Source organism: Centropristis striata, chromosome 12 (genome assembly GCF_030273125.1).
Source record: "Centropristis striata isolate RG_2023a ecotype Rhode Island chromosome 12, C.striata_1.0, whole genome shotgun sequence".
Classification (NCBI taxonomy): domain Eukaryota; kingdom Metazoa; phylum Chordata; class Actinopteri; order Perciformes; family Serranidae; genus Centropristis; species Centropristis striata.
This window is the reverse complement of record NC_081528.1, coordinates 11,153,739-11,180,134: the sequence shown is the minus strand read 5'-3', so window position 1 is coordinate 11,180,134 and position 26,396 is coordinate 11,153,739. Positions and strand designations below refer to the sequence as shown.

Genomic DNA, 26,396 nt, shown 5'->3' with positions numbered 1-26,396 from the left:
TGAACTCCTGTGGTGCTGAAATAATGTCAAGACAAATTACAAGGAAAATACTTGGAACAAAACAAGGTGGTGGATTCTTTATATCTATATTCATTCATTCACTTTCACATTTTCGTTAATTGCACCCACTCCTTTGGCAGGCCGAGAACACATGCATGTCATTTAGTTTCTAAGGTCACAAAAAATTATTTTGTGATCTTGACCTTATAATTAGTCAGTATTTTGCTGAAAAGATCACCAAGTGTGTTGTATTGAGAATAACTTTCACATGATCATGAGAAAATAAATACAAAAACCCCACTCTCTTTTAATCTATGACAGAAGAGAATCATCTACTTTGCTGAATGTTAAGGACCTGTATGTTCACTGGGATTACACACTAAAATGACTAATGATATTCAGCATTAACTACAAACAGCTGCACTTCCTTTTATGTTCGTACTTGGGATTAGTTTGTTTTACTTGGCAAGTAACACTGAAGTTACTTGGCTGACAAGGAAGTTAAACAGGAAGTCCTTTAAATTATTTTTAATTGTTTTTTAAAATGGATTTAATGCAAAATATTAAATTAAATCAAACCAATGTGGAACCCCCTGTTAAACACAATTGAAAATAAATAAATAAATAAATTGATAAAAAGCTGTATCAGTGCTTCACATTAGTACATTGCAAGGATGTTAGCAACATGTTGGAAAATGATTTTATTATTAAAGGTTACTTATTTTGGTTCTCATAATATAAATCAAATAAAATCAGGTCATAGCAGATAAATACAGTTTGGAGTTAATAATGATGTACGGTCACAAGGGGAGAGGAGGCAGGTTTTTTTTTTTTTAACCCTGATTTTAAAACGGATGTTGTTAAATGTTAAATTTAAGAGTAAAATGAAATCAGGAAATGTTCCTCACTTATGTAATTCATGGTCATCCTAAACACTTTTATCTCATATTGCATATGGGAACTTGAGATTCCCTCCTTTAAAACGAGACATGCACACACACATACACACACACACACACACACACACACACACACACACACACACCGTCAGTCAACTAAACCAGTTGAGTGACATCAAAAAATGACGTCTTGTGCATCCCACTTTTTTTTCACATTCATCCATCTTGAAAATGCACCAGTAATAGCAACAAAGTGGTTTTTCCCCTCAAAATGAAGTTTTACTTAATCAAATCAAGGGTCAGAGAAACATATCTTCGCGTGAAAAGGACAGGACACATCAGGGTTAAACCGATTACGTGCTGTTAAACAGGCATTTCAGAGTCTCCATCTCAGACACATTTTCCTGCCTTTTCCAGTAATTTTTGAAAGCCTTCAAGCTGTAATAAAATATCACTTTTTGTGCATTTGTGCATTAAACACTCTTGGTCTCATTGCATTTTTCTGATGATAATCACATTTCCCCCGAACCCTCCCCCTGGTCTATTCCCATCTCCCCTTTTAAAGCACTTTGCTCCTGTTTCAGTGAAGATGACACTGACTCGGGGTGAGGGAGGGGAGGGAGCAGGAGGATTTGGCTAACGGTTCCAAATGGAAAGCTTTAGCTGGGGCCTCGTTCTGCAGGTTACGTGGCGTCACGTCTCATTTTGACTGAGCCGGAGAACAGCCCCCACCACCGCCGCCACCCTCTCAGGGACCCTCGTAAAGTGCTCTGATGCTTCATAATGCAGATCATTACCCAGAATGCTGTGGAAGACCCCAAGTCCCCACTTAGATGCGAAGCCTCCCTGAGCCCCCGCCGTGTTATGTATCCCTGCAGATCCCCTGCAGACGCTCTGATTGTCCATTCCTGCCCGCCGTCGCCTTGCCAGCAGCAGGGTTTATTGACACTAAGTTGCCCCCACAAGGCGGTGTTAATACGAACGACAAAGACGTTTCTTTTCCTCTGTGTCAACCTGAAGGTGCTTACAAGCCGGAGGTTATTGAAACATGGAGCCATAAAGCTAACAGAGATATGACTTAAGATGTGATTGCACCAGGTGACCGATGCATGAGTGCAATCAAGTCATAGGCAATGATTTCAAAACGAGAACAAGGAGCTGCGAAGAAGGCAGAGAGGCAAAGCAAGGCCTTATGAGGTTCTCGGCTGATACACACAGCAGGGCTGAGGTGAAGCTGTCAGAGCTCAGCTTTGACTCTGGCCTTGATAACGTTTTTCTCATGTGTTGGACTTGTTTCAGTCTTGAACCTAGTTTGTCTCAGATTTCTTGGCTGTTGACTTTTTTCTTGCTTTTTTGATTTCTTTCCAAAATGCACTTTCCTCCAGCTGTTTCTATTGTAAGGAAAGTTCACCATGATGCAAGAAGAGCCCTTTGGAGGCACTCGTGTGGTCTTGGCAGTGATCAGTCAAACATTTGTTTTTCTTGAGTTTGTCTCAAATACCCAAAATGCTTGTATGTGCCTCATAAAAAAAAAATACTTTGAAAATCACATCAAGTCTGAGAATTTCTAGGTTTTCACATGATAGTAATAAGATATGTTAAGTGAAAGTGGTCATAACATCTAAATATGATATTGAACTTCATAGAGCCCTGCAGAAACACCTGATCTCAATTGTCAGAAGCCTCAAATGTGTCTGGAAGGTATTAGATATCTGCAAGATATCAGATATTTTTGAGGCTACAATTATCCGGGCCTTTATCACATGAGTATTCACACTGTCCTCAAGCAATCATTTATTCATCCACACAATTAGAAACAACACAGCCGCTGCTTTATTAACTCTTTCCCTACCTGGCCACTGTTGAGCGAGCACAAAGAGGGCTTCAGGTGAGAGAGAGAGAGAGAGAGAGAGAGAGAGAGAGAGAGAGAGGAGGAGGAGGAGGAGCGGATTTAATGAAAGCTTTGGCATCTGTATCTGATTCATCTTGTCAACGTTGCACCACTATCTCTGCCCCAAACCAAACCCCCAGCATGCCTTGCCAGCCACTTTAATTACTTTTCCTTTTTGCGTAGAATGGCGACCCACAGAATTGACAGACAGGTGCAGCGATCCTGATTAATTAAAATAATAAAGACCTGGAGAGGACGAGGAGGGGGAATATCAATGTGTGGACAACTCCTCTTGATGGGCAAGCAGTGAGGGGACGTCAGACTGGGGCGGGAGCATTGATTTACTTTGTGACAACAGGGTGGCCTTCGGGCTTGACAGGGCTATATGGAAGAAAGACCGAGAGTAGGGGGAGGACGGGTGGAGGTGGGGTCCCATTCACATCCTCGGGGCCTAAGTTTAGCTCCCAGTGTGGCGACATGAAACCCCTCGGTGGCTCGGCAGCTGCAGTGTCCCACTCTGAAAAAACACTGGTGCCATCACACCTATCAACATGAGAAGGAGTTAATAAAAGGCACCTCTCGGGATTCATCAGCTCTAATAGCCATATATTATTTCACCAGACAAAGGAAACATCTTTTTGAATGATAGGCCCTAAGAGAGTCTATACTTATTGTCCTATCACTTCCTCTTTACATATTGATATCACATAATGTTTGTGGATGGTATAGTGGACTCAAGATGGGAAGACTAAAAAAAGATTAAAGCATGTTTGTTAATGCATGAACATGGCTTCAAAATAGACTTTTTATTAGTTTGCAGGTTGCATTTAAGTCATATGTTAGTTCGGGGTTCAAATGAGATGAAACCATGGTTTGTGCATGAAAACTGTTGTCTTATATGACCCTATTAGTAAAGAAAATAGCAAATAGATCAATTTACATCCATATCACATAAAGGAATAATGTTATTTTACCAATTGCATCACTTTTCTGAGGGAACCAAGTTTAACTCATACAGTCAGCGTCAGCATTTAACCCAGGCCCGGCAAGGGGACACTGGCAGTAACATCCACCCATATTGTGGGCTGAAACGTGATAAGTGTAAGTTTGTGTGTGTGAAAGCTGACCTGCAGTGCCCACATCCTCAAGCTGACACTTTAGAGCTACCCTGTCTCAGCTGAGCGTGTCAGAACAACAGAGATGTGGAAAAGACCGGCATGTTTACCACCTCTCTGTGAAATCAAATACAAGCTGCTCGCAGCGGCCCAGCCTTGTGAAAGCAACAGATTGAGTCACTCACAGCTTCAAAGTTGCTCTGATACATGTGAATGCCGCTTTGATTTGCCTTCAGGATAATGCAGACATTGGTTTATAGCCTGAATGGACTAAAAACTTGCCTGCCAAGTTTTAACAGTTTGTATGTGTAAATCAATTGGGCTTAGCAACAAAATATACCTAAAATTTAAAATACTATCATAACCTTTCACAGTTCTGCTGTGTTTTGACCTGGTACAGCATGGTACTGATATGCTCTCGGGGGGTTTCTCTACCATACTTTAAAAAAAAAAGGCGGTACTTAAATACTGTCAAGCTAAAAGTAAAAAAAACAATTTAAAAGGGGAATCACATCACTTTAAAAGGGTGGAATAAGCACATTTATTCAAATATTTAGATACAAATTTGAGGTACTTGTTAATTACTTGAGTATTACCATTTCATTATAATTTGTACATCTACTTTATTACAGTTTATATGGAGCTATTTTAACTTCACAAATTTATTTGACAATTTTGGTAACTGGCTAATTTACAGATTAAGATTTTACACACAAAACATACGATTATCTTATAAAATATGATGCGTTGTTATAGAATAAACAACCCAATCGTGTGTTGTTGAAAACAGCTTCATTTCAGAAAAATGCAACTTAAAAAAAAACACACACACAATAACAATGAAATAATATACAGTAGTATGTGCAGTAATAATTTAACACTCATGGGGGCCATTTTTGCTTTATGAGTACTTTTACTTACAAACCTTTTTCTAGTAACCCATATAGTTTTACTTAAGTGACACTTTAAAAGCAGAACATTTACTTGTATTGGAGTTTTTCGTTTTATTGCAGAATTGGTACTTTTACTAGATTAAAGTATCTGAATACATCACAACTGCTTTTTAATCAATCATCAGTCTGACAGCTATTGTTCCAATCCTTAAAATTAAGATCGAAGATGCAAAACATTTGATCAGCTTCTAAAACTGATGCATTGCTACAGATGATTTATGTATTTATACGTATATATGTAACTTTATGTCCACAGTCGGTGTGCAAAGTTTATTTGTCTTAGAGCCATTTTTCAGATTTTTCTCATGAAAGTATTTGTAACTTTGCATTCTGCCTATATGTTAATGACTCCTTTTACTTTTTTCATGTATTTTGCTGATAATCCTTTTGTACTTGAACTTAAGAAAAACTAAATGAATAAAGGACTTCATTTACACTGTAGTGTTGCTTCTACTTTAGAAGAGGATCTAAATGCTTCTTCCACCATTGGTCCTTTGGGTAACTGTGTCCACCAAACGGTATTTCTTGTGACAGCTATGCCATTCATGCTGACTGGTGTCTTCACAGCTGAAATCTTTGTTAGAAATAAGAACAGCAGTGCGCCTTGGCAACTGAGAGCGTCATACGCCACCTCATGGACAAATGATGCTTAGCATGTTCAGCGATGCCACTCTCAGTCACTCATGTTCTCTGAGCTGAGAGCAGCTGTACAGGATCATGATGACTGATGGGAGCCAGTGACTGCTTTAGAATAAATGGATTTGTTTTTCCTCCAGACTATGAGCCTTTTCGTCTGCTGAAGTCAGTTTTTCTTCTTCAGTCATTCAAGACCTCTTTCTTATTCAGTGGCTACTTTAACTCAAGCCCCTGCACGTTAATATATGTCAAAATCTTGTGATTTCTGAGAATGCAACTTGTTTTAAAGCTTATAATAACAGTGATTTGTGATGTGTAAGTATTATGATTATCTTCTTATTCTGCAGAAGCTGATTTTCTTCTCAGAAATAAAATCTTAATGAAATACAACCGCATAAGTATCACTGAATTAGGTTTTAATAATTAAATTCGACATTTTTTTTATTCTTTAACAAAGGGATGATACTATACTATGAAAGTGAAGAAATTGATTTTCCCTGTTCTTATTAATGCAACACAGTCAAAAGCTCTCAAAGCAGCTGGCTATTTGATATATTCATAATCAACTGCGCTGATGTACTGTGCAACGGCCTTAAACGGCGATGGATCTGGCAGGAAATGAAACAAATTCGATTGGCTTTCTGCTTCGCGTCTGAAGATTGGCTACTTTGTTTCCTTTTGATTGGTCAATTAAAAGTGCGCTTCCACTTTCGAAGCCCAGGCCCATTACAGAAAGTAATTTCAAGAGCCAAGCTGTTTGCCCCGCGCTGCTGCTACGAGGAATTCCCTCTCCACTTTGGAGAAGTCAGGCTGAGGGAGAGAGAGTTGGTAATATTAGCTCCCGTTTTATTGAGAGATCCATTAATCGTAGCCTTCTGCCGCTGACCCTTTGACCCCTGCTGACCTCCGGACATCATGTTACTAGCCGGGCAAACCAGAGTTAAAGCCAGCGGGGTGGACGCGGCTCCCCGAAAAACAAATAACAGTATCAAGCTCATTGGTTTGTCTCCTGGTTTACATTTGTCCAACTTCTCACAGCAGTTATTATCAGTGAAACATGGAACATGATTTTTTTTAATGGTGTTTTTAGGGCCTTAGGGTCAAGAAACTTCAACAAGCATTAGCATGGCAAATAATAAATTACATTTCACCACAATGTAATTTTAAAGTACATTTAAAAAAAAAAGGAAATTCATTTTAAATTGAGTAACATCTAAACTATTTAATGTAAATTATGTTTTCTGTGTTGCATAAATATGTATTGTTATTTTTTATATAATATTAACAAGAAGTTAATAAAAGAAAAAGTTATATACAAAAGCATTCAGGTGGTCTTTACTTGAAAAGCTATTGACAGGTTTTTTGAGTCAGTGTGTTTTATTATTTTGTTGATTGATTGATTTTGAAATATGTACCTTAAAACACAAAATGAATAAAATATTGCTATTTTTTTTTATCTTATTACTGCTCATAAACTTTGTTTAAAATTATAAAATAGGTTTCTGATATCCAAAATGCCAGCAAAACACCACAACAGCTCCATATTGTGTCCATTTCTGTTTTAATTAACATACAGAGGGTGTCAGCACTCTGAAAGATGACAAATCTTTTTCCAGAGAGCTGCTTGAGAGCAGAAAACATTAAGGCAGCACGAGAGCACATGCATTAGGCGATGGAAAAACATCCAGCCAGGTGGGGTGGGGTTATGTACATTAATATACTCCCATTAAGCATCCTACTTATCTAATGCTACCATTAAGTATGCCATGTCTTGAGCAGGAGCGTAGAATTTCATTGAAATAATCCTGACATGATTGCCAGGATTGTGTGCAAATTGTGCTAATAATAAGTGTTGACAATGTGAACCTTTTATAGAAGAATATGGGCGCTATTTCATTTCAAGCTCCTTGACAAGCTATGTTCGAAGATGATCGCTGAACACATTTATTGCAGCTTTATGATGGGTCATTTAGGAAGTATCATTCCTCCAGTACTTTACAGAATCTCTTTATCAGCTGTCGAGCGCCCCACAATAGAAGACTTGTGTAACTTTATATACGCCTTTGTCTGATGGCTACATAAACTGCACTCTACCTGTTTTTCGACAGCCGAGGCCTGGGCCCAGGACGGGCGTTGAAAGCAAATACCTGATTGTATTAGTGTCTCCCCTTTAAGCTGTTGTCACCTAGCTGACCGATTATGGGCAATTACCTGCTCTGTCGGAATCCTAGCCGAATAGATTGAATTCAGATTGATTTTTGCCCAGGAAAGAGGAGGGAATTTAAAGCCTTTTTTAATTGGGTATTTGGTGTGTGCTGATCTGAACACCGTGGCCTTCCCGAGGGATCCTTTATGGGCCAATAATGGCATTGGAGTGGGGGGGTGCTGCAGTCTCGTCTGCCGACTCCCTCCCAAGGCCATAACCCTGCATTTGCTCTGAGTGCTTTTCTATTATGCATTGATAGTTGAGCATCAATCAATAAGAGGGGAAACAGAAAACCCAGCGAAACCAACTTCTTAAGTGTAAAATGCCTCTTAATACCCGGGGCCTTTCAAACAACTTAACCTGGACGCTTTTTACCCTCGCCCTTCCTCCCTCTGCTCTTTGAGGGACACTTACCGGCGCCTGGCGACACAATGTTTTATTTAGGAGGGCTGGAAATGTGCAGCTCTCAGGTGAAAATGTACCGCAACCCTCTGGTTATACTCCGACAATACATCACTGTGTGTGTGCAGGCACAGAAACAGACGGACCACAGCAAAATAGATCATTGCATTCCCATTATAAATGTGCACGTTTTGTTTTACTCCTGCTCTGGAAAACCTTTCTGACAATAGACTCTGAAAACAAATCAACAAAGTAAAAGAAGCACTGGCCTTTCATTGACTTGGCCTGTTTGATTTTGCAGCAAATCAAAAAAATATTCATCCTCAAGGTTGATAAGGTCAGCAGAAACCCAGTTGATCATATTATGAACGCAGCATGTCTTGAAATCAAATCCCACAAATGATTTAAAAGATGATACTAAAAAGATGGCTTCTTTACATGAACTTTGCAGCTGGTTAAAACGAGGGGGAAAAAAGGCAACAGAGTCACCTTTCACATGACCAGTGCCACAGTTCACTTAACTGGGACGATTCCGGGAAGGAAAAGGGGGAGAAACTAAGTCTTACCCGCAGATAAGAGGCGCGGTGGGGATCGGACCCCCTCAGTGGAAGAGATAAGAGGGAGACAGTCACAGCAATGGCCAGCCACATAATACACAAGCCCACCTCCAGCCGTCTAAATCTCCCATCAGCACCAGTCCCCACCGGCCCTCCTGTCACCACTAATGCACCTTTTCCTATAGAACGAAGCCCCAGATGCAGTAAGGTTATCTGGGGCTTTGCAGGATTTCTCGGAATTGGCAAGTTCACCTTTCCTTTAGTCCAGATGACAGGAGATGATACAGTTGGTGGGGATCGATTGTTGGTCGCACTCTGCGTCTTCGTTCGACATCTTCGATCTTCGTCAACCGCTGTTTACTGTTTTTTACATACCACCAGGTTAGAAAGTAGACTGTGGATACAAACAAAGAGATAATTTCTTCATTCCAATGATTATTAGCAACAGCATGTTACACAACACTGTTGTTAGAGAAAATGATTTCCCAGAAAACATTAGTCCTCTCCGGTCCTTGGTGACATCATAGCCCCAAGTACACCATTAAAACATTTTGTGTGATTAATTATGCCAATAGAAAATACCACATTGTTATGGCAAAATCATTTTGTAATCAGTGTTTAGCATATTAAAAGCCATAACTGTCTCCCTTTGAAAATGTCACTGCCACAGAAAGACAGAAATATTAAGCTGGCTGGGGGAAGGTGTGGGGGCACAGAGAGGATGCCCCCAAACTACTTTGGTTACACAAACTTTGTTTTCGGCCTCAATGCATCAGAGCCCTCTCCCTCCGTCTGCCATCTGCTGCTGAAGAATCTGTTTCACTCGATGAGCCAAGCCCAGCCTTTATTGGTCCTAATGGCACTATCAGCTGAGCCGCCAAACCCAATTACCTTTTAAAAAGGGAGGCCACCCCAGCTAATCATAGCTGCCTAACCTGATTTGCCTGTGATGAAGAGACGGGATAAAGAGCAGTTAATGGAGGGAGAATGATCTCACAAATACAAAAAACTCAATTCATTTCTCCGGGAGAGCAATCTGTCCGATTCAGCGGTAATGGAGTGGAGATTCATTAGTCCTCGGTCCTTAGTAGTAGCACCGTTCCCTTATCAACTGAATGACAAAAGAACATTCAGGGTGCTCCTCTTATGGATTTATTCTTAGGGCAAATATAAAGGTGCCAGAGGATGGACGGTGTTTCTGTATCTTTTCAGTTATACATCACATCAAAGCCAAAAAAAACAAAGAGAAAACTATGCCGGCAGATGTCAGTTAATAAATAAAAGACAGGAATCCATTGTAATTAATGCCAAATGCAAGTAGTGCTACATTTTATATTTCTCTGATTTTATTAAGGCAATAACAGGACTGGAACAATTCATAAATCTGTTCATATACTGCTTCTAACTTGTGCAAGTGTGCTGCAAATTATGTGGAACATACATATTTAATAGACTCTTTCCCAAAGATTTGGTAACTTTATATTGCTGGTAATGTGATGTAAGCCAGCTTTTTATTACCATGTAGTTACCATGAGTGATTTTAACTGTGTTTCCAGCCACAGGAGATCCTTGCCATTGAAACAAAACATGGACTTCTATGGCTGAAGTGTCTGTTTGCCAAGTTTGACTGATACCAACACTGTCTCCTAAAGATCAGAGCTCTCAGAGGTCTCATCATCGAGTATCCAGGCCTGAACTGGAGCTGCATGTCAAGCAAAAATATCCAACATCCGCTCTGTGCTCCAGCAGACTCCAGTCTGATTCACACGCATGTTCCCCTGATGATGTAAGTGACACACATGAATGAGCAATTGAGGCCAAGAATGTCATGCACTGGATGAGTCACTGAGAGCATGGGGCGAAGGACAGAGATGACCCGACCCCCAACCCTGCTGAATCCATACGCCGCTGCAGCTTCAGCATGGCCTGGCCCAGATATGATCCAGAGGACGTCGGCTAGATGGGGCATAGGGCCATAGCCAGGGTTTGCAGACGGACATTAGGCCAAAGCCAGAGTTAAAATCCTATTAGTTTGAGTTGGGAATCGGATTATCGTCGTCGAGAATCACTCGTCTGGCAACTAGTGTCTAATTTACGCCAATCAACGGCAATTATTGAGGGGAAGGGAGCCCCTATTAGAGAGCCTCATCCACTTAGTCTAATGAATGGGGAAGATTCAATCTTGGCTGTGGAGACGCATTGGAGAGCTGCAGCTGAACGCGACTGCACCAGCAGGCTAAAGAAGAGCTGCTGTTATTTATCAATGGTGGGGTGCTGTCAGAGCAAACATGCGTTAGCCATGGGGCGCTAGGCTCTGGTTTCTGATGGTCTGGGGGCACTCGGTCCAGTAAAGCGGTTAGTGTAGCTCTCTACAGCCCATTATGTGTAGCCTATATCAAACTTGGAAAGACATGTGTCTCTGAGCACATCATGTGTCAAAACCTGAGAGTGGGATATTTTATTTCTCATCATAAGTCAGAAACTTGGGGAAATTTGCTGTCGAAGCTGCACTCAAAGACATTGCAATAAATGCACTAAAATCCCCAGATCTTAATGATTTCCATTAAGATTCTCCTTTTTTATTTTTTTTATTTTTTTAAAAAAGGGTTTCTTTGCAATCACAATTGTAATTGTCATTCACTTGTTCATTTGGGAATTTATATAATTATCTGAAAATGAGCAGAACATAGAGGATCTTTGCTTAAACTTGTTTAGTATGTGGGAGTCTTTGATAAAGTGAATAATAACCACTCTTGCTCATATTTTTAAAGTCACCCACCCAAACCTAGTGACTAATTATCTTATCACTTTGCATGTCATTATCATTCCAAACAACAAGTATTTCACAGTTAATACTTATCTCATATTTTATATGAGTCAAATAGTATGGAGTGTGTAACCTCTGATGGGTGGCAGAGACTTTGGTTTTATGTTCATTCTTATACTGCCCTCTACTGTTAAAAAAGAAAAAAAAAAGAAAAAACAACAACACATGGAACAATAGGTGACAAACTGTATTTTAATAATATTCCTATGTAAATGGTATTTGAAAGACTTGAACAGCGTTAATGTCTGTTTTAAAAGCTGGTTATTGCATCATTATTGGTAACTTGGGCAGAAATAACCTGCCATGCAAGATTGCCACACATTTTCATCATGCAAGTGCAAGTGTTTGTGGGTGTCTCCAAATTACATCAGATCCTCTTGCACGCTTATGTCTTTAGTCGGTGCCTTTTATTTATCTTCATCTTGCAGAATGCATGTTTAATTAAAAATAAATTTAAAAAAAGTTTCTGTCACAGTTCGATCAGGATGGTGGAGTCCTGAAAATCTCCTTCTGTGGGGGGAATTCCACTGCCTTAATGGCTTTCTGTTGGGTTCAGCTTTTTTCAAATTGGTAAGAGGGTGCAGACGTGCACTAAGTTATTAATAACAGCAAATATTTCCAGAGGTGAGGGTTTCATTTCCGATCGAAGCTGTTGTGATTTTTCCGTTCTGAACAAACAACCCCGCAAAAGACTGATAAACTTTTCAACCCTTTCTCTTATGTGATTACGCCTTCATCATTTACGTATTTAAGTACCGCAAAAGGATTATCCTGTGGAAACATGAATATTTGTTGTGCTTATCTCACCCTTCTAATCTATTTATGATTATCTTGGCTATTTACAAAGCAATCCAGACATGTACACCTATCCCTACTCTTTTTCTCTGATACAGCAGTCTATAGAGCACCAGCCAATTCCAAAATGGATTTTAAAAATTAATATTGAAGGCAAAGATTCACAAAACACAAATAGTTTATGCAACCATGTAAACAATAAACTGCAGATATCACCCTTCAGAAAAACAAAGATCAAAACAGAATATTTTCCCGCTTCATAAATGGGAACACTGGGTTGTGGTTGCCTCACTTAAAAGTCAAGTGACTCATCTTTTTCCTTCTATCTTAGCTGCTTCTGGGAAGATTAACAAGAGGATGGAGCGTGCAAACTCATTTCAGACCGCGTCCTTCCCCTTTTCAAGTGTGACTGATCAGTCAAGTCAACTCAAACTGTCCCTACAATCTGCGGGGGTTGAAAACCATATTTGTTGTTCCTGTGGTGACCTTCACTGCTCGCTGGCTGTGGGCTGCTTGTTCCATTTCACTTTTACGCTCTCATAATTGCTAATCATTGCCCCCAGTGAAGGTATTTCATGGTTCAAGGGGAGACTGAACACACTGGGGCCGATTGCCTTTCATAACTACCCTTTAACTCACTAAAAGTTTCGTTTCTGTCAGTTGCCTGTCCACACAGAACGTCAAGCCCCTAACCACATCCAGCCCCCCCACACACACACCTACTACACTGAGCACATGCTGCCATATTGCTACTGTAGCTTAGACAGCAATTAGGCTGCAAAATACATACAAGTAAACAAGAACTGGACTACTGGCAGTTCTTATACTTTTTTTGTCATCCCCCCTCATCAAAAGCCGAAAAAAGTTTAATTTTATTGGAATAAAATGCATTATTGGGGCCAGCACAAACCACACGGATTGTTTGTTTATTTTCCCTTCATAAATCAAAATCATTCAATTTAATTCCACTGCATATTTCCCTCTGGTTGTCCACACTGGATCAATGGGGAGACCTGACTAAGACGACACTGCATTTAATCAGTGAAAATAAACAACAATAGATGTATAAATTTTGTTTTTTTGAACATACCAATTTAACTATTCAATGTTAATCTGAATGAAGAACAAACATTATGTACAGAAATGGCCCAAAATGAAAGATATAGGAATTAGTCAGTAACTTAACTTTCAGAATAAAATATAGTTTTGAGAGTGCAAATGCATTAATTCACTCAACACTCAAAGATCTCGTTCTAATTTTGCTGCCTCGCTTTCTGGCTGAAAATTCTGCGGCTCATGTGGGATGTTTAAACGTTATCTATTGATGATGTCAGCCGGTTGCAATGTCTTTTGTTCTATAAATAAAAAGTGGGAGGGCATAAAAACCCCTCATTATCAATATGTGGTGAGACAATAAGCCAGCGCACAGAACTATTTTGAGATCCTGATATAGGGAAATTCCTAAACTACAAAACCTCTCACCGACAGGACACTTGCAGGTACAAAAATAAAAATGATGCGACTGAAGGTATTAGCGGCTGAAGATTGAGAACATTGAGGGAAGAAGTGTGAATGTATGTGAGAAGAGGAAGCTGCCTCTGTTTACCGCTATACCACAACTGTCATCATGGGGTAGGAGGTGAGATAGGAAGCCCCTTTCCACTTACCTCTTATTTCATACTCTGAGTTTCATTGGACGACAGCCCTAATGCAAACATACTGTATCTTGGGCTTAAAGAGTGACTTGACTTTGGTCAAAGGTGCTACTAGGTTGAGAATAAATGGTTACATCATTCATAAACAATAGTCCTTCATGCAGAGATGAAAAAACACACAGTTTTAGAAAAATACAGGAGTTTCAGTGTCTTTGTATTCAAAGATACCAAGGTGGTTCCAATAGTTACAACTGCCATTCGGATTACTCTATGTTTGAGGGAGTACCTTTGATTTGTCACATTAAAGACAAATATGTAGGTAGAATGTTATACAAAATGTAAGGCATGATCACATTCCCAAATCCAGGAGTGACCATTGCCTGCAGAGGTGATAGGCAGTGCAGGGTGTGACACCAATGACAGCCAATTGGGGTCAATCCATGGATGTAGTAGGCCTGTTAAAGAATTACACATGGCACTGTCTCTCTGCCTTGTCGTCAATTTTTCCTATTGGCCATTCGCAGTTTTGCAAAAAAAAAGTTGTGAAGCCCAAATAGCGTTTTGATCATAGAAGACAAAAGGCCTAGTAGCTAATAGTTCGTACAACTGTTGACAGGACAACTCAAACTATAAATAACATAAATTATGACTCTTTCTATTATGGATTTTTGATCCGATGTGGAGGTTTTATATTTGAGAAAAAGTGATTTAAAAAGGAGTGATGTCATCACAATGAAAAGTTTATAGGCCCAGCAGGAACTCATGGGCTGAGGTACCAGGAAAAACACTACTGGAGCCAGAAAACTTTCTTGATGAAAACTTTTTGAAGAAAGGCAATTATCATTAGACTGAATAGGCACCATCTAAGGCCTAATAACCACATTAATGGGTCAACCACACTTAACACCAGTTTGTTATTGGTTGAGGCTGCAACTTCACAAATCAAAGATCACCAAACTTGAATTCCATGTGATGCGACGCTGTGAATAAACTTTGCCGCCAGAAGCATATAGGAGAATATCTGAAAATGTTAATTTTGCAGCTGTGTGACCATGCCCTAAACACCTGCGTTTTACTTACTATAAGGTAGACAAAATGTATGCAATGACAAAGGCCTATAATGTTACAAACATTTAACTCAAAACCACAATGACACCTGCATTGTGCAAAAAAAAAGTAAGGGGAAAACCATGAACTTCTGTACAAAAGTTGAGTGTAGTCCCCAGCTGACCTTTTGGATGCAAAGGCAAAGGATTTTCGGATGCGAGGCTGACGTGCAACCTGTGGTTTCACCTCTGACTAGGTCACTAATCGTTACTCCCCCTGCAATTTTCTACTGGAGTAAATTTGTCCCAAACATAGACTGGAAAAAAAGTCTGGTCCCTACCCCAAAAGTTTATTTTACGTAATAAAACTAAGGAAGTGTCATTTAAACTGCTGCATAGATTTTACCCCACGATAGTGCTGTTACATAAGTTTAAAGTTGACATTGAGGTGGAATGTGGTTTTTGTGATCTGCACCCTGAATCTGAATCTCACATTTATTTTGATCTTGTGAATTTACATACAAACTCTGAAAGGACATTGCCTTGTTTGTTAACACATATATTTTCACTGGTTTTACTTTGCATTATAAAGATGTCTTATTTGAATGTTTTGATCACAAAAAGAAGGATGATGATGCATATTTTCTTATAAATGTAATTGTTATGTCCACTGACTAAACCCAACCAGCAGACAATAACACAACAATCAGAAAATTAGACAAAGTCAAAGGTGATATGAACAATGATGATTTATTTTACAAAAAACAAACAAAGACACACTAAGGTGGGGGAGGATGAGACAAGTGATTGTGCCAAAAGAAAGTTGAAACAAATATAACAAAACAAGGTCTATCTAAACTAGCTGTGAAGAAAAACAACCAAACAAAAGGCCTAACTAACTTATCTACAAAAAAGGCTTTCAAAACAATACAGGGGTGGCACAACCAATAACCTAATGGAGTAACAGAGAATAACCTACGTGATGCAAAATGTACAGGGTACCCCCAACTTACCTAGTCCCAACCTCACCACAACAAACAGCACTAACAAGTCGAAATTTAAATGTCAAAGCACCCAAAAACAAGTCTCACAGACAGAGACACCACAAGAACAAGATGGCCACCGTGATCCTCAGAACGGTCCTTTTTCAGGCTTAACACACCTCCTCTGATTGGCCAGCTCCACAGGTGGAAATCAGCTTTCCAGGTGGATCCAATCAGTTAGTTAGCACCTGGAAATGATACAGAAAGGAGGGGGGGAGGAGGAGAGGCAGAAACACACACAAACAGTCCTCTGGCATGTAACAGTAATATTTATTTTTGCCAAATACCACATACACAAATGTAAGTTTTCAAGTAAAAAAACAAATTTCTTATTGTTGAAGTCAGAGTTTGAACAGTATATCTCAACTCTCTCCTGTCTACAAAACAAAAAAGCTGTGAAGACTTAGTGAAGACTGCCAACATATGCACTGCGTTTAATGTCTTTAACATGTAATCTTGCGTCTGTTTATTTTATTATGTATTTATTTGTTTTTGTTTAATTCTTTTCAAATTAATTATTCTTCTATTTTATTTTGTTAAATATTATTTACTTCTATTTACTTCTTCTTTGTAACAAAAAAGGTCACTAATCGCCGCTTACAACAGCGTCGTCTGTTTTTCGAGCAGTGCAGTTCGTCCTGTTTAGTAAACCATCTCTGCACGTTACGCCCTTAATCAGACGACAATCTATCGACGACAACGCATCTGCGCATGCGTCAGACACGCACACCTGTTAGGAACTTCACGTGGAACGGTGAGACGCGGTTTTCAAACAGTTCTAAAAATCAATACATATTATTTTTTAAGTGTTTGTTGTTGAATTTCAAGTGTATACTGAAATTAAGGAGCAAGTTCAGGCCAGGGGGAGTTAATTTGATGTTTTGCTCAACGTTACCGCAAAAGGTTTGACGTCTACTTCAGTTTACCATTCGCTAACATAACGGTTAGCGTTTTTGTAACCGTAACTAAGTTAAGGAACTGTTTCTTAACGGATTTTAATGTTTTATTACCTTTTTTGGTGGACTGTAGAAAGTGTGATATTAGAAACTGCAGCAAACCCTGGCTTAGCAGTGTGGTAAGGTTTTTCTCTTTTCCTCTTCTTTTCAGAAATCGTGAAAGCTTTCAGGATGTTTCCGGGCCGTGGATCAATTCGAGGTTCCAGAGGAGTCTGTTTTGGGGAAATCCTCAGGAAAAATGTACCTGAGCTGTCAGGACTGACGGAATCATTTGGATCTCTGTCTGTCTCAAATCGTCCTTGCAAAGATGCCTTTGGCCAGCAAAGGAAAAGTAGGCCTACATTTAAGTATGGTGAGTTTAAGAATGTAATTTTCCTGAATCCCACAGTCCTCTATCAGCAACATCTATGACCACTGCTAATTACTGTACACTGAAAAAGTGGAGTGACATTTACTTAAAAAAAGCTAGGCACGTTTTTCCACACAGAAAGTGTTTGTAATCTTTACTCAGGGTGTTTCTAAGTAATATTTATTTAACCACTTGTTTTTTTTTTGAAAATACACAAGTAAATTACAGATTCACTGATTCACTGATAGTGAATATTACTTGGAACGAATGATTCAATTTACATACAAAACTGAGGACAAATAATAACAAACAGTAATGCAATACATGAAAAACTGCTATTTTGAAGTAAAAGCACTGAATTCGTATTTCTTAGTAGAATTTATATAGATGATTGAAATAATAATTACAGGGCAAAAAATCTTTGTTTTCAGTGTAGTAACTAATATAGATAACTTACACTAGATTCTTCTCTGTGAAATCGGATTTTGTTGCAGCACAGTTAACATTTAAACTAAATGGGTGTAAAAAATGTAATCAGCCCTTTGTAATTTTGTCTTTCACCACATAAGGTCCTGGTAAGGAAACGGTTTCACCTAAAGTGCTGATTGACAGATACAAGCGAGGCGAGACAAACGCTGTGTCTTTGGTCCATCAGCTTTCCCAGGTTATGCAGTTTCACCTTGAGATGAAGGAGACGGTCACTACAGGTACAGTTAAGCGTCTCAGCATGCCCATGTGCATTCCTTTTCACCTCATAGTCCACTACTGTTGTTATTGATTATTTAATAATTGATAATATTTTATTTTTTATTGCAATTTATGCAAGACATGCACAGTCTTGTGTCCAGAGTTTACTCATGGTATTCTGATTCTTGTGACTTCTGTCATGATTAAATTAATTAAATAATACAATAATTCCAACTTATTTGCTTTAAAACTGCTACAGACAAGTGCTTATTATTGAAACATTTGCTGATTATTTTCTAGATGAATTGATTGTTTTGTTTACAGAATACAAAATAGTGTAAAGTCCCTCACATACACACATATCATACATATATCTTAAAACTTTTTTTGTCCGAACAGTTTTATTATACAAAAAACAACAATATTACTATAATATTTTAACAACCAGAGCAGCAGATCCCAATTGAAAAGCTAAAACTAGGTAATGGTTTTGTGAAAAACACAGACCTGAAGATTTGTCCAATTCTCCAATTATTTTTTTGACTTGTCTTCTCAGCCAACGTACAAGGTCTTTATTTTGCCTTTTGTGTGGTGATTGATGGGGTCGAGTACAAGACTGGCATGGGCATAACAAAGAAGGAAGCTCGGCTCAAAGCGGCGCAACTTGCTCTGGTGGACCTGCTGCCCACCTTGGAAACGAAGTCTGACCTCTCTGAAGCATCAGGTTAGGATCTACAGTTTTGTTCAATCCTGTCTTACTACACTGTATCAGGAAAGTGTGATATCCTATAAACTCATTTCCATGCCGTTTTCTCCCTAGATGTCCCTCCACTGCTGCCAGTAAAAGACGAGCCCTCCACCTCTGACATACATCATTGTAGAGCTATCCCTGGTAATTCTCTATTTATATATTAATCTCATTTTCTCCTGTTTGGGAAATGGCAAATATTAGGACAGTAATCAGTCTCTCTAAAATGAAACATCGGAAACTAAATTCTGATATTAAGGTTTAATTACTACATTCATTTTTAAATCAATATTTGAGGAAAACGGTAGGAATTGTAATCTGCTTGGATTGAGGTCAGGTGTCTGACTAGTCCAGTGAAGAGTATTCTTTTGTTTGGCCTCTGAAACTCGCTTTCTAGACGGTTTGTCTTGAATGATTGTATTGGATAAAGCTCCAATATTTTTTTTCATTTCCAGTCCCATGTTCCAAAGTACAGCTCAAAAAAACAAAAAAAGAGTGATGTTGAAATATCTGAGGTCCATACCATATGAAGCAAAATGTACAGGGAATACTATGTAAACACATTCTACTCTACATTTGAAATCTCTACATTTACATTTAGCCATTTAGCAGACGCTTTTATGACAATCAAGTATGGGTGTGCCGAGATCTTGCGAGATTAAAGTCGACGATATTTCTCGTCGCGTTAAAAATCAGTCTCGCAAGATTAGTGAGTTATCAAACTTCTATTTGTGACCTGTGGGGGCAGTAAAATGAAAAGAAGAAAAGGAGGGGAAGCAGCAAGCAGCCAGAATGACGTCCCAGAGGCTCGTTAAGAAGAGTAAGAACAAATCTAAGCGGCACAGTCCTCCTGCAGCAGTCTCTCCCAGCTGCAGAGCCGGAGTCTGCAAATTGCTAATAGACAGTTAGTTCTGTAGCAGTACAGTGTGTATGTGCTGCTGCAGGAGGTGTTCACTTAGCGATCTCTGTTTGTTTACAACAAGCAATGTTAGCGATGACGGTTAATTCAAGATCGCTATGTTTATGATAATTAGCCATGCTGGTTTGTTTTGATCAGCTGCTGATGTTGTGCAGTTAGCGACGGCGACCACAGTTGCGTCTCCCGTGTTTAATCCGTCGTGATCACGGTCGAAATTGTTGCTAAGCAATTACCACACGTCACCTCCGAAGTCTCATTAATCCCTCTGGGGGATTTTATTTTTTATTTATCTTATTTTAACTTTTAAAAGCCCATGCCTACATCATGCATGTAAAGAGTTATAACAAAACATTTCAAAATGCATGTGCAACTCGGTTAAATAAAAGTCTGTTTGTCCAGTCATATTCTATACATTTCTTTCTCAATTGGGGTGTGCATAAAGAGATATGTTAAAACCCTGTTGTTTTATTTTTTTAAATATTTTTTTTGCTTTTCAGAAAGGAAGAATCCAGTCAACCCCCAGATTGCTCAGGCTGTCAGGGATCAGCTCACTAAACTGATGAACAGCCACCCAGAGTTCTCTGCCTGTGCAGGCACCACAGCAGCATTCATCCTTCAGAGTTGTAAGTATGCTCCATGATGGTCCAAAGGTTCGCTTGAACCAAGCTGTACAGCAGGTAGTTTGATCTATAATTACTTTTGATTGGATACAAAGATATAAGACAAAATTAATATTTTTTTGTCTAGCTCAATGAAAATACAAAAATCACCTAATCAGTCAGTTTGTCATTCACTATCGAGCCTATTTGGAACCAGTAGGGTTTACCAATAATGTTATCTTCACTTCGCCTGTTCAAGTAACTTTAGCAGTTCAGACACTTGCATTGCTTATGGACTTGCAGTGATGTGCTGCTGCAGAATATACTACATGCTATATATTCTGTACAAACTCTTCTCTCTCTAGCCAGCGGATGTGAAGTGGTTGCACTCGGCACGGGGAACTTTAACACCAAAGAGAGTGCTTTGTCAAATGGGCGGATTGTACACGATTCGCATGCAATAGTAATTGCAAGGAGATCACTTATAAGGTTAGTTGCAAACATGACCCAGTGTATATATTAGATTTTAATGGCTCATGTTATAGAAACAATTTATTTGTGTTTAATTCATTGATGTTAAATAAATAATCAAGATACATTGTACAAAGTTTTCCTATTTTAAAGGGGATTCAGACTTAACTGACATCTTTTCAGCTTTGTTATAGTTTGTTTTACTGGATCTCTTTTCCTTTTAAAAGTGTAGGTCCTTACCCTCTGGACATTGTTGCTGCACAGCATTCAGATATTGCATCATAATGAGATATTCTCATGTTGTGCTGTCAGGTTTCTGTTCCGGCACCTGCTGATGTTCTTCAGCAAAACATCCTATCTGACGGAGAAGTCGATCTTTCAGCAGAACAGTAGCAGCGGCCTCCTTAGCCTGAAGAGCGGCATCGCCCTGCACCTCTATGTGAACCAGCTGCCAAAGGGTGCTGCTGAAATCCCTTCCAAGCTGTGAGTGATTCATTTTCAGCTGAGGTTCCTCAGGTCACAGGGAAGAGAACAGTCATGAAAACCAACAGTTTTCTGGGTCAACTGTCTGTGGCTTGGAAGGTCATCATAACCGCCACACAAATGTCAATTCTGGGTAGAGTTGCATGGATAATTTTTTTATACAAATGTAGTGTTTTTAAATGTTTTTCTTCAGCTCTGTGTTCTGTCCTCAGGCGCCTGAAACCGCTTTCCGTTTCGGCATTGCAAGTCAACTACGAGATCAGCCTACACCTGTTGGTGGAAGGAAAGGTGTTATACTTTTATTTTCTCTCATGTAGGGCATGTTGCTTTCATGATGAATGCAACAAAAGTTTCATATTTCTAAATGCATCATGGTTTCATAAGTGGCATTGGAACTGTTACCCACATTACTTCAAATTGATTTCTTTCTTTTAAAGGTGTTCTCAGTTTTTTCGCCAGCCTTTGATCAGTCTGCCTCCAAGGTGGTCAGCATGTCCACCACAGACAAGCTCACTCAGTGGCAAGTGCTAGGATACCAGGGAGCCTTGCTCAGCCACTTCATTGAGCCCATCTATGTCCAAAGCATCCTCGTAGGCAAGTCAACAAGTTAAGATATGCTCCGTAGACTAGGCTTTTTTTATTTTTCCTTCAATGGAAATTTAAAGGAAGCCACCCTATTCATATTCTGTGCTACCTTTTTCCAAAAATGCATCATGTTGGAAATCCCAAAGTTTGTATTAAGAGCATTGCCTTAAATGCATCAACCTTATGGTTGATGCATTTAAGGCAATGCTATGGGTTGCAGAAGGTGAGACAATATAGCTAATTTAGACTTTGATTTGTACTGGTTACCCCGATTTAAGAAGAGTTTCAGTTTTGTGTGTTTTCCAGTTTACTCAAGAACACTTAATTGTTGCTCCAAACGGCTTCTTATTTTAAGCCATACCTACACAATACAGATGGTGCAACCATCTAGAGCCAAAAAACGTGATCTCTATCCAAGCACTTGCAAGAGATGATTTTGAAAGAGAGTAGGTTAAGCCTTAAAATGGTTGTGGGGAAAGTGTATCAGGCAAATAACATGACAGGAAATAGTTTGTTTTTGTAGGTATCTGCTTAGTACCTGCTTTCTGCTCCAAATAATGTGAAAACATAAGAGTTTTAGTTGAGTTTTAAAAAAATTGCTTTTCTATGGGATTGCATTAAAATTAGCTGAATGCCGTTTTCACTCATGTAGGCAGATGGCGCATGTTGTATCTGCTAAGGACCTGTCATACATTAGAAATATTTTCCTAGGAAAAGCCCCAAATGTAAAAGAAGCATCACACCAGAGTTGCCATGCAAGCATTTAAAAGTAGCTGACAGTAAGACAGACAGCTTAAAGACACCCCACATTTTCTAAGAGACACCTAAAAATCCCTTAGGTAACGCAGATGACATTTGCAGCCATCAGATTTTCAGCTGCTTGCTCATGCATTGATGACACAAATGGCAAACAAATTCCCCATCATAAAAATCCTCTGTTTGACAAATGAACAGGTATAAAAATATCCCACTCAAGTTTCCAAGTCAGTTTTTAGAGAAGACTGTCAGGTTAGATGTGATTTTCAGTGTGACTCTTTTCCTCTTTTCATAATCATGACCCATATTTGCCCAATCTGTAAGAAAGGGAAACTCCAAAATTAGTTGTATTGGATATGTGTGAAAATTACAGTTTTACTGGGGTCGACTGACACACATTGAAAGCTTTCAGAAAGACTACAAAATGTGCCTGAGTAGCAGTTTGTAGTTTAGTAGTCTAACATTCGCCGTCTGACATGTACAGGTAGCTGCCATTCTTTGAACAATTGAAACCTTTCATCTCATTTCCTGACTATCTGCACCAACATCACCCCTGGCCAACAGAGAACCCTCTTTATTTCCGCAATCATGCAGACAAAAGTACCAAACTTTTTATTACTGCAACCTGTTCAGAATGTGACCTTGCACAAAAGAAACACAAAATGGATCTGATTTTTTTTTTTTTTTAACAAAATCAATAGTCCACAATCCTCAAGTTATAGAATGAATCAAGTGATTGAGTATACCTGTGTATATATATATATATAACTTTTAAAGTGTCCATCTTAAGGTGACATTGGCTGCAGTGATACCCATGGCATGGAATTCTCTGTGAGCCAGCGTGTGGAGGGAATCACATCCCAGCTGCCTATGTTCTACTGCATGATGAGGCCTCAAATCAGCTTGGTGCCTTCTGTGGCCACTAACAACACAGGCAAATGCCAGACGACCAATAGTATCAACTGGAGCGAAGGAGACGGCTCCCTGGAGGTTGTGGATGGCCTGACGGGCAGGACTGTAGAGGAGTAAGGATTCCCTATAGGGTTTTTAGTTTGTTTATGTTTGGTGTTTTTCCCATTCTCAAACTGCTAAGAGATTGGATTGTGCAGTTTATAAAAAATCAAAAGTCACATCAGAGCTTACTGTTGATCACAACGTCAATGGTAAGCAATAACAAATGAATGTACTTGGCTACAATACAAAATTGTCAGTGTGTCTCAGCTTGACAAGTTCACTTGTCAGTCAAGCTGTGTAGGGATTTATTTAGTTACTATTTTCTGCTCTTTTGCTAGCTTTGTCTGTGAGTACTTCAATGTAATTTTTCACACTGATACTCTTGTTGTAGATCTCCCTTTAAGAGTGGCTCTGCCCTTGCAAGCCGTCTGTGCAAAGCCGCGATGCTGCACCGCTTCAAGTTGGTGGCCAAAGAGGCCCAGAGGCAGGACCTGCTGGCCACAAGCTCCTACAGAGAAGCCAAGGTAACGCCAGTAGCATCTCCCCACACCTCCAATTCACACTCCAACACAGCAACACTGATCCACTGACACTCATTCTATTTGTAATAAAAAGTAGTTATTTCAATCAACATGCATGGTATGTTGATTTCCTATGATATAAGTTTTCAGTTTGCAGACACTTGATAAATCATTTTGCGACATCATTTCATATTTAAAATTGGATTTTGTGAAGACAGTTGAATATTTGCTTTAGACAGGTTCTCTTTAAAAATCACTATTAAATATCTCTATTCTTATTTTGTTACTGAAGAGCATGGCGAAGCCGTACCAGGAGGCCAAGAACGTGCTGAGGGCGTACCTGTTGCAGCAGGGCTTTGGTTCCTGGCTGGTCAAGTCTTCTGTTGGTGATAACTTTAGCATTTAAAAACACCCCATGTTTTTACTGGAAAAACAATCTTTGAAGCCATTTTCTTCAAATTAAAAAGACAAAACAAAGGTTTACTTAACAAGAAGTACCTGTTACCTTTACCAATGACTTTACCATGGTAATAGTTTCTGTTTCTGTTGTGATTTCTAAAGGGATTTCAATCAATCCCTGTTCATGTTTAAGAGCAGTTTTGTTTGTGAACTCTGTGTGTGGTCTTAGACCCTCAGGTTTCAAAGAGTCAGATTTTTTTAAAAGACGATAGCCAAATAGCCATTTATAGCCAAATAGCCATTTATATATATATATACCACAGGCATTTATCTGAGTAATAGTTCTGCCTTCTTCAGCTGACATAGTTATGTGTATTCATTGTATATGGTGACTGGAACATGCACCGTTAAAAATGCCATACTTTGTAATAGTAATGGCCATGTTAGCATGTATGATCATAACTTTGGTATACTTCTTTTGAACTTTAACTTTATAGTCCTGAGGGCTCTGAAGTGTGACAAGTAAGTTATCATATCATCCTGAGTTTGGTCTCACTAAAGTTACTATTTGTGTTTTCATCTCAGTGGGGAAAAAATTGCATATTTTGTCCATATGTAGTGACTTGTCAGTCTGTAATTTGAACCTTCATAAGCCATGGCTAATGCAAAAATATGAATCAATAAAATAGATCAATCCATGCTCAAATGCTGATGTTCAGTACATGTTGGTTTTGCTGAAATTCCTAAATTACCAAAAACACTTTAAAGGCCAAAGGTGACTTTTTGTGTCGTATGACAATTTGATTTAAAAAAAAAAAACCCAAACAACTCTCAGGATCTGGGAAAAGAGACAGTCAAAACAAGAGGCTACGTTTTCATAAAACAAAGCATGTTTTATGATGACTATTTTCTCAATTCAAGTCATTCTGCAACAGTCTTTAACCAAGAGATTTGGTTACACAAAAAAAAGACATGCATGTGTGACCTCTGTGATTTAAAAATAATTTGTTGACACATTTTAAGAGTGATGCTCTAAATATTGTCGGTGTAAAATGTGCTTGAGCCATAGGACAGAACATTTTTGTTCAACGCCACTTGTTTAAAAGAAATATTGGTTATTACAAAAGGAAGGTCAGGATTACACCCAGAAATTACCCAAGACTAATGGTATGGCTGAAGCAAAACAATACATCAGAGTGATAATCACAGACTGAAACGTTTAGTCAACCAGCAGAGAATTTATCAGTCCATATTCTGCTGGATTGATTATTGAGATATTTTAGAAAAGGCACATTAAACTCCTTGGAGGAATTACATTAGGAAATGGAAAATTATGTGGTAAACAAGAAATTATTATATCATTTAAAAAGCTAATTTAAATCATTATTTAAAAAAATATATATTGATGGTTTAATAATGAAAACAGATTGCACAATTTGTAATTACTTCTTGTTTTTACTTAGTTCTGTTTATGTAATCTGTAACCTCAGTTGAGTCAACTTCAATATGAACATTGTCACACCAGACCTATTCAGTTCACCTATTGCATCATTAGGTAATGTGCAAAGAAAAGACACTATCACCTGTGACAGAAAGAGAAACCACTACTATAGACTGTTTTATTTCGATAAGATAAGTAAACGTTTGTTGTCCTATGTGAACTGACAAACAATAAATGACTACACACGCCTGAATTCAACAGCATTTGATCATTTGCGGATCTCCCATCTTTTGGGAGTGCATTCTGATGTGAAGTGGCCATGCTTATCTACAGACTTCCACTGTCAGAAACAGTGGATCTTTTTACAATATAAAGATCTGGCTGCTTGTCTCCAATTGTAACATGTTGACCCCCCTGTGTTGATGCAAACTGTTGATTTGCTTTACTCTGTTATTACATATACGCATACAGGAAATGCTTTGGTTTCCTGTGTATGCGATGCA

The 26,396-nt window shown here is 38.9% G+C and overlaps 1 protein-coding gene across 2 annotated transcripts; it reads left to right on the top strand.

Annotated features, from left to right (window-relative positions):
• Positions 1–16,659: 16,659 nt before the first annotated feature.
• On the top strand, positions 16,660–26,146 carry adad1 (adenosine deaminase domain containing 1 (testis-specific)). Of its 2 annotated transcripts, none has more exons than XM_059346909.1 (13): positions 16,660–16,779; positions 17,133–17,333; positions 17,900–18,037; positions 18,574–18,741; positions 18,838–18,909; positions 20,182–20,307; positions 20,649–20,772; positions 21,067–21,237; positions 21,450–21,525; positions 21,675–21,831; positions 23,369–23,603; positions 23,924–24,056; positions 24,346–26,146. In XM_059346909.1, exons 1-13 carry the CDS (start codon positions 16,737–16,739, stop codon positions 24,457–24,459), a joined length of 1,758 nt encoding a protein of 585 aa, XP_059202892.1. In that variant the 5' UTR covers positions 16,660–16,736; the 3' UTR covers positions 24,460–26,146. The 2 variants fall into 2 exon arrangements, with proteins under 2 accessions (XP_059202892.1, XP_059202893.1); XM_059346910.1 differs by lacking the exon at positions 16,660–16,779 and adding an exon at positions 16,827–16,928.
• The last annotated feature ends 250 nt before the right edge of the window (positions 26,147–26,396 follow it).